Below are 8,966 nucleotides of genomic sequence, written 5' to 3' on the forward strand. Positions count from 1 at the left end.
GTTCCATAAGATTCAGTAGATGGAAAAAAAAAAAAGAAATTGAATTTAATTTTAAATCTACAATCAGGAGACTACATATTGTGCATCGAAAAAGAAAACAAAAGATCATGGATCCAGCCCATCTCCACAGATTGAACAATTAAGCATGATACATAGAAAACGCCAGTTTAGGTCGAAAACTAACGAAATCAGTCAAAACATCAAAACTTGGATCACTGATGTCCAACATACAAAATGTCTCTACTAGCTCGCATGCAAAATTCGCACAATTTGTTTCCAGAATCAAAAAAGAAACCAGCATCAAGCACCTCGAGAAATCTTTCTACCTTGCTGTCACTCCCTTTTTTTCGGTTTCTGAATCTTCACATAGGGGAAACCAAAAAGGTGGACGACCTGGGGTTTCCATCCCAGTTGCTGAGCACGGCAAAACATGAGGAATGCGTTTGCGAAGTATGAGTTGAATCCCATAAGTACATGCCACCAGGCATGACCCTGTGGGTTCATGTACCAATGTGAAAGTTTCTTACAGAAGATGCGGTCAAACAACCAGCATAGAGTCCCCAAAAATATTGTTGCCACATAGAGTTTGGCCAGCCGCTTAGCTGCAACATCTTTAGTCTGAATGTAGTATTTGTACATCCGAGGAACACAGAGAAGACACAGTACGATGTAGTGCACCTTGAATCCTATTCGAAAACGCACCAGTGAATGGGCCACGGCAAAGGCAGCACCATAGAGGAACAGGAAAGTAGGCATGGTACTCCTATAATGCCAGTCCGGTGAGTAGAGGACATAAAGGTAAAGCAGCATCTCCCATACCATTGGTGTCTCATCACTCTGTTGTAGTCTGAAGGTAGAGTAAAAGGTGATCAGGTAAATTTAATGATAGAATATCAGCTACTTAGTAATCCAATAAATTATCCGAAAGCTTGGTATAAATAAGCGAAAACGACAGCAAAAACTCAAAATAATGGCCAGCCCAAGGATTTGGCGGTTTGCCATGTTATAAAATCTGTGGGAGTTAAATAAGTACATGAAGTCGAAATTTAAGCACCATGCCAGATAGTAAATTTACAACATAGGTGCCCGGATAAGAAAATCGGAGGTTATAAGTCTTATAATTGAGGATCATATGGTGAAGTAGAGGACAATGGAGAGGGAAGATGAAGAGGAAAGGGGACAAGCTAATGCTTAAAACAAGTGTTTGCTGCCACATTGTGAATTCAGTAGAAACATAGGTATCTGAACGGGTCCTTATGATGCAAGTGTCAGTTTGTATAGGGGCATATATTTAATTCTCTGTATAATGATTAGTTTTAGATTCAATATTTAGCAGGCGTTCATATTTAACAAAAAAAATGTTCAATGTGTTGGAATTTAAAACACAAGAAAACTTGTCAATGAATTGGAATTTTAAAAAAATAAGCTAGTAAATTTACTAATTTAATCGAAGCTTTATTTCTAAAGTGACAGTGAAAAAAGCCTCCATGGTATTCAAGGCCTACTGACAACTTATTATGTGAAAGGCTCCCTTGTGTGGAAAGGACATATCCTTAGTTATTTAGTGAGACTGCTGCAATAGTGGAGGGTGTACATTTCATTTCCAACACCACTGAGATATCAGATTATACATGTTTAGCATTTTCACACTATTTATCACCCAACATATACCCTTTCTAATATAAAACTCTAAGCACTAGCTGAGGTTTTTAGGTCTGTCATTTTGTTGGCAATGTCATCAGTTAGTATGCCAATACAGATTGTTTTGATGTGCAAATCTGGAATAATGCATGTCCCCATTTGTTTGCTATCGATAAGATTCCAATATTCGAATCCAGTCACCACATTACCCCTCTTGATCCAATCCTATACTTCCCCAGTCCCATCATTTCATCCTCCTCCTCTATTAAAACAATATCCAAAAGTAAAAAAAAAAATATTATACACACACACACACATATATCCATCGCCTCATTTGTTTGTAATCAATAAGATTCTGATTGAATCCAGTCGCCACATTCTCCCTCTTGATCCAATCATATGCTCCCCCACTCCCGCCATTTCATTCTTCTCTATTAGTAAAACAATACTCAAAATGAATACATATAGAATAATGCATGGCCCCATTTGTCCACTTGTTCCAATCCTATGCTCGCCCGTTTGTATACTAGTTACACCAAAAAACTACCAAAATGCAGCCAGACTAACATTCAGAGGTAATCCATCCATGACTTCATAGTAGACAGTCGAGGCTCAAGAGACATCATTAACCACTTAAAAAATACCAATATGGAAGCACATAGAAAACAACTAAGTTTTGATAAATTTGAGCAGACCAAATTCGGTAGAAACAACATACCTATGAAAATGAATACTTTCACCAGGAAAATTGCATATCAGCCCTTGCAAACACTTAGTTAAAAGTAGCTGGTTACCAATATTACCCTTGGCCACCACTACTACAAGCCTAAACGAAGTCATCTTCGAATAATGATTTACCGTCCACGTACTCAAAGGAAATAATAACTAATCTGATCTCCCCCATAACTTCATTTGACTTAATAGCATGTTGATCTCATAAAATAACCTGAAACTGTTTGAGCAAACATGAGCTAAAATATATGTGCGCGTGCATGTGCATGCATGGTCATTGACTTAATAGCATGCAGATCTCATAAAATAACCTGAAACTGTTTGAGCAAACATGAGCTAATGTGTGTGTGTGTATGTATGTAAGTTCTTTACAATGCCATTTATCACTCGTAAGCATATTGGAACTATTCCTGAAATCTGGGTAGATCATTGATGCTCAAATAGTGATTAAAATAGAAGTTTGTGCTAGCCAACAACCTAAAACACCTGAATGGTAAGCAATATTCTCGGTCCATGAAGAAGAAAGGAAATACTACCTTAAGTTCAGAAAATAAGATCTTAAGACCTGTAAAAAAACTTCAATTGACAGGACTAGGCCAGTAGAAGGACCTTAATTGCTAAAATTACGCTATTCATTATCTTCATGAATCACAACATATCCTCTTTTACTTGAGGCACTCTTCTAAAAGCCCTATAGGAAGCCTTATTCCTGGCAGCAACACCTCCCATTTTTATGAATAACCGACTTTGCTCAGAGAAAAAAAATTCCTGGTCAGCAACAAACTCATGCAACAACCGTCACCGATTTATGAATGGTATCAGAACTGAAAACAGAAAGCTCAACCATGTCCCCTTCCATACAGTAATTGCATCCAAAGGTTAGCCAACGAATGCTTGACTCATTCAACAATCTCTTGTTCCAATTGACCTATACATCTATCTGATGCATTACCAACTACCAGTTCAGCTCAATCATCCCATGGTAAATGACCATTACCTATCATGCAAAAGAATCTTGTCCATAACTAAGAGTTTTGCACTTAATTACCTGAACTGAGAGCAGGTGAATGAAAACTGGTTCTCAAAAAGAAAAGAATGGGATTACTAGGGAAATTGATGTTGAAGCAAGTTTTCAGAAAGATCTTGAAATGTGTGTGGTATCATAAGTAGAAGTTCCTGGCTGCTAAGGTTTTTAGCAAGGGAAAAAATCGCTATCAAAATCAACTAATACACAATCTAAATTTCCATAGAAGGAAATACTCATCTGTAGTGAGGTTTGACATAATCAAGTCAAAAGCAAATTATAGGTAGGTAATTGCACCAACATATAATATTGAGATGGGTGGAAAGTCAAAAGACAACAAAAGGGAGAAAAGGGAGGTGTATGCACACAATTTTCCCTATTAACACCTATGTGCAACACAGGGGCCGTCGTGGCATATGAAACAATGAAGACAGAAGTTAATGTGGAAGCAAAAGTCATTGCCATGTCACGATGCATGGCACAAAATGGGGCCCTGCTTGGGCCCAGGTCAAACAAGGGCTAAGGTAATGCTTGTCTGGAGTCAGATGCACATTTGAGACAACATTCAAACCCTGGACTCAACCTGGTTCAGAAGCTCAGCCAAAATTATCCATTATTTCAACCTCGAGAGCCCTTATAAACAGCAAACACCAAATCTATAAATTATTACCCATGCATGTATAAAGCAGGATAGGTAGCTTCTTTTCTTTCAGCAACTGGAGCTTCAGAAAAATTTTACAAAGTAAATACTGAAACTAAGAATAGAGGTATCAATGCCAACAGAACTATATCACCCCAGCTGCATCATGTTGAGGCTTCACCAGCAAAATACCTTCCTTGCTCCCTCCAGCCGGGCCAACATAGCTTGGGGATAAATATATTAGTTCGTATAGTTCCACCCTGTAGCTGTGGAAGGTCTGATATCATGTGAACTTGAATGAAATTCATAAATAACAGAAGCAATGTATGCAGGCTGATACATAGCAAGCTAGAGATAATTTTCTACGTTTATGTCAGCCAAAAAGCAAACAGCTCTATTCATAATCTTTTCTTTGCCTGTTAGATGTGTCAGAACATTTATGTGTAGGAACATCTTTTTTCCCCTGGATTATTAAGAATTCTATTAAGAGTTTAAAGGGATGCTAATAAAATTAGAGTACATAGACATAAGAAGATAAATGCAAATATGAACAGAATGATCTATGGAAATAACAAAAGAATATTGCAAAATACTGATCTACCAGGATAAGGAGCTTACACATGCTGTAATGTGGCATGAAATATCATGCTCCCGATGGCAAGAATCATGTTGGATATATGAAGAACACTAAATCTTTTCTCAAAGCGTTGTCGTAAGGCATTTATAAGTCCAACGAGTGCCAAAAGTATGCACGGCGCATTGGATATAGTGTTGTAAAATTCTGCAATATATGACGAATGGGTATAGTTTTTCTCACACAACTCAACAGTGGATGTTACCGGACCCCAGAAACTTGATACCACTGAATCTGCCATTTCTCTATTAATATGTACCGAATTTCAAATTCACATAATGAACGAACTCCACACACAAAAGTACTGGTGCTAAATCATATGGTTGGCAACCAGACGCACCTGCAGAGCATAAGTAATTGTCCCATAAGCATTCATATAAGAGCACCAATAGTAAACTTAATTTACATTAGATTAAAGTATTTATGACAAAATAAAACAAAGAAGATATCTATATCCCAAATCCAATCACAACATGTTCAAGTCCCGGTCCAAAAAAGTCTATTTATAGGTTCTAGCACATCCAAAGAAGTGAGCCTGAAAGCAATCCATGAAACAGATATCCAAATCTCTAGTTGTGGACCCAAAAGTCTATGGTTGTAACCTTACATGATTGAAGTATTTCAATACCTCCTAGCGTGCATCAGGATCTATCTTACAAAGATGAATTAAACGATCCCAAGGGAGAGATTTCAAGGACCAACTGGGATTCAAAACCACTGGTCAATGCATACCGCTAACTAGGAAGAGATTTCTCTCCCTAACTCTACAGTCTCTACCCTCCTGTAGATCCCCCATGGTCTCAATTATATTATTTTTAACAACTTTCTGATATTAATAGATTTTTTTCATAAGCAGTAAATAATAATTTGAAACCAACAGGAGAAACAAAGCTCAGACAATATGCCATGACCCCATTCCATATTAAATTAGAAGAAAATTACCAGAGGACCACAAAAGGAAAATGGAAATAAAAAAGACCATAAAATAATAGAATTCTTTTAGCAGAGAGCAAGCCTCCTCAAATCAAAATGATTATATAGATTAATGTTTACCCGTACAAATTCAGCCTCCAAAACTAAAGTTTTATAAAAATTTCTTCCATCATCCCGAACTTCAGAGCCAACTATGTGGAAAAATGCTCAAGTTTCTTACTATCGTTGTCATGAGACATCAAAGAATTTAAATGCATAATCGAAGGCCCTAGATCAACCAATTGAGAGGAAGAGACTTTGAACTACTGCAAAATTAACAGCATGACAACCAAGCCAAAGTATGAATTAATATTAAGTAAACTACATCCCAATACTACACTTATTTCATGTTTTGGCCCCCTTTGAACAGAATTCATAATGGGTACTTTCCTGAATTACTACTCAAACAAAGGTTTCAAACTTAAGTGACACCCAAAGCTTTCTTCTTCAACAGTGAACTCGAAAGGTAAAAAAGGCATCATATTCCCCATAATAGGATAGAGAGTACAATATATATATTCTTATTAATAAGCCATCTACATACCACCCCAAAATTTCTATCCAAAATAACCATAACAAGCAATTATCCTCATCATAAAGACTATCAGATCCTTTAAGCCCATAAGTCGAGCAATAAAGACAATTTCTATCAAACCAAAACTCCAAAATATTTAAGCCTCATGGTTACATCCTCTTTTCCACACCAGTTCTCGATGCTATAATACATTAATACATGGTTTGCCGTACCAGTCGGCACTAATGCGTGCCAATCATACCATATCAGTACCAAACTAGCATGCAGTATAAAGGATGTACCAAGTGTCGGTACGCCAAACTGACCCCCATACGCGATATATTGATACAGTAACAGCATGGCACCTATACGAGGTCTGGTAACAAGACGGTGAACCTTACATTGATGAATCCCAAGAACTAGAAGAAGACCACCATAAACACTTCTCAGAGCCAGTAATCAAGCAAAAAACCTAATCTAAATCACATGCACTAATTCTATTTCTCAGCCTCATACTTACACTCCCTTTCCAACAAAAACCCTCTCTGCTTCAATGCTTGATAAATCTAAAACAATTCAATTTCCCTCAAATCATGCACTAAAATGTTTTTATTGAAAAAAAAAACAAGAATCGTTCCAAAAAAACACAATTCGGTTACTATGAAATGCAATGGTTGAGAACTGGGGGGATTGAGATGAGACCTAAATAGGTACACATCACAAATTAAAATAAAAAAAATAAGGAAACAAGTAGAGAATTCTGATAGGAAACAGGATTTTAGGGCTTTTGCAAGAGATAGCATACCTTGACAAGATGGCTCGGAGGATTAAAAGAAAGAGTTCTAGGGGACCAGCTAGGGTAACGTATCAATGATTCAATGACAAAAATTACTAGGATGTTTAACAGTAAGCATTGATCACATGAAGAACACGTGAGATTGGACAATGCAAGCTTGGATACAGAGAACGTGAGTATCGGATGTATGACTAGATCTAAAGGTAGTAGGACCAATACGTATCCAGGAAAGTAGGTGAATTGGACTTTAGTTTCTCCAACCTGATCTGAACTTGGAAAGAAACTTGCCACCGCCTAGTTTGCTTCCAAACATAGATGACGGCTGCAAGTGGTTTGGGTTGGATCTGGCCATAGATTAACACAAACCTGACATATTGAAAATCTTACAATATTTTCAGGCCAGCCTGTTTTCTGCACATCTCCAATAACAACCATTATAAGCCATTATAACAGGGGAAAAAATAGCAGCAGTACTCGACAAATTAATGGTAAACATAAATTAATGTTAGTTGGTCATAACATACATACATACAATGGCGACCACTTTACATATTAGAGTGCTATAAGGTATAATGTCATTGGTCAAAATTGCATCACATCCCCATAATGCAAACTATCATGTATGATAATTTACCCTTCAAGATTTCATCTAAAGTTTTGATGAAGTAAATTTCTAACCAAATAGAAATAATAATCATGATTTCCATGAATAAAAGCATGGTGCTTACCATCATGAGTTCAGAAGGGATATCACCAAGCAACAACCATATCAAAAAAGGATAGAAACAAAGGAGACACGGCAAGCCCTAGTTTCAGAACTCGAAATCTAAATACCAGTCAATAAAGTTGAAACCCAATTCCTTTAACAGAAGACCTAAACATACGAAAAGGCACTAGCTTTGCTCCGCTGTCCGAGTTCCAATAGGTCACGACTTATAACACTGAATCCAGTGAGCTAAGTCTCAAGAACTTCCACGAGAAGGAATCAATACGGGAACAAGCATTCTCTCTTCTTTCAAACCACCCATAAGGTGTTTGTCTCGTACTAGCAATCAAATCCACAGCTATGCTCTAACGCTCAAAATTCAAAGAATTTTCCATTCAAATTTTTTTTGGTGAAAACTATCTTCCTTAGATCCCACCTTCAATTCCCACTGATCCCACGACCAGCTCCATCAAATGGAAAAAAGAAAAACACTCATTGCGGGGATGATATCTATAACCCTATCTAATCATTGCAATTTTCTCTTCTTTTCTCATAATCCGAGAGAGAAAGAGAGATACCTGGTTTGAGACCGGCCTTGAGCTCTCGTGGCGTCACCTGGATGTCTTCCGAGAACCCTAGCGGCCGATGGGAATCGCGGAGCCTGGGGGCGAAGTAAAGGGTTGTTTTATATTACGCGGAAACCGGACGGTTTTTCCTTAACCGGTTGGACTCCACCTCGGGTCCGGTTCAATGATCGGCTCGAGGGGTTGTCCGCGGAATTAAATGGCTCTATCTTGAGCCGTATACCTCGGCGGTCGGGGACTCAACCGGTTTAATTGGCCGGTCCGGTCGAAAGTAAAACACTCGAAAAGGCCGGAGCCATTGGAGGTCCGCTCAAAATTCTTGTCGAGCTTTTCTTCTTCCCAGCCCGAGTTCGGATCTCGGAACAGTTGATCCGCACTGCATGCATTCCTTCTCTTCTTCCCAGCCCGAGTTCGTATTTCCCTTCTCTGATCCACCGATCCGTTCTGTATGCATTCCTTCTCCTTATTTTCTTCTTTGGCTTGGAAAATAAAAATCGAATCCATGCATGGTTGGATCGGTCCTCACAGTTTTGAGATAAAGTTCTTTGTGGAATAAATAATTATCTAGGTCATTTGATATGGTCATTGTGTTATTCTTTTCGATCTTCGAGAATAGTCTATCTCTTTTCTTTATGCTTAAATTTTAATTGCTTATTCTTCTGGATCGAATTGGTCCTGATGAAGTTGGAGGGATTAGGGGCAGATGGCTGTGATGGCTTGGAT

The 8,966-nt window shown here is 38.0% G+C and overlaps 1 protein-coding gene across 8 annotated transcripts; it reads right to left on the reverse strand.

Annotated features, from left to right (window-relative positions):
* Positions 1 to 22: 22 nt before the first annotated feature.
* On the reverse strand, positions 23 to 8,394 carry LOC120103861 (alkaline ceramidase-like). Of its 8 annotated transcripts, none has more exons than XM_039132881.1 (6): positions 8,238 to 8,360; positions 7,215 to 7,364; positions 4,656 to 5,011; positions 4,184 to 4,303; positions 2,360 to 2,593; positions 23 to 847 (listed from the first exon to the last, which is right to left on the reverse strand). In XM_039132881.1, exons 5-6 carry the CDS (start codon positions 2,479 to 2,481, stop codon positions 334 to 336), a joined length of 636 nt encoding a protein of 211 aa, XP_038988809.1. In that variant the 5' UTR covers positions 2,482 to 2,593; positions 4,184 to 4,303; positions 4,656 to 5,011; positions 7,215 to 7,364; positions 8,238 to 8,360; the 3' UTR covers positions 23 to 333. The 8 variants fall into 8 exon arrangements, with proteins under 8 accessions (XP_038988809.1, XP_038988807.1, XP_038988810.1 ...); XM_039132879.1 differs by having other exon boundaries at positions 4,068 to 4,303; XM_039132882.1 differs by having other exon boundaries at positions 4,068 to 4,314.
* Between the last annotated feature and the right edge of the window lie 572 nt (positions 8,395 to 8,966).

Source organism: Phoenix dactylifera, chromosome 13, assembly GCF_009389715.1.
Source record: "Phoenix dactylifera cultivar Barhee BC4 chromosome 13, palm_55x_up_171113_PBpolish2nd_filt_p, whole genome shotgun sequence".
In the NCBI taxonomy this organism is placed as follows: Eukaryota; Viridiplantae; Streptophyta; class Magnoliopsida; order Arecales; family Arecaceae; genus Phoenix; species Phoenix dactylifera.

What these genes read in the sequence shown, in the direction of transcription:
- LOC120103861 (XM_039132877.1), bottom strand. Translation starts at nt 4,912, where the DNA reads ATGGCAGATTCAGTGGTATCAAGTTTCTGGGGTCCGGTAACATCCACT. An exon ending in CATGCCACATTACAGCATGT is followed by an intron (nt 848 to 4,655) that starts GTAAGCTCCTTA and finishes CTCTACCTTCAG; the next exon opens with ACTACAACAGAGTGATGAGA.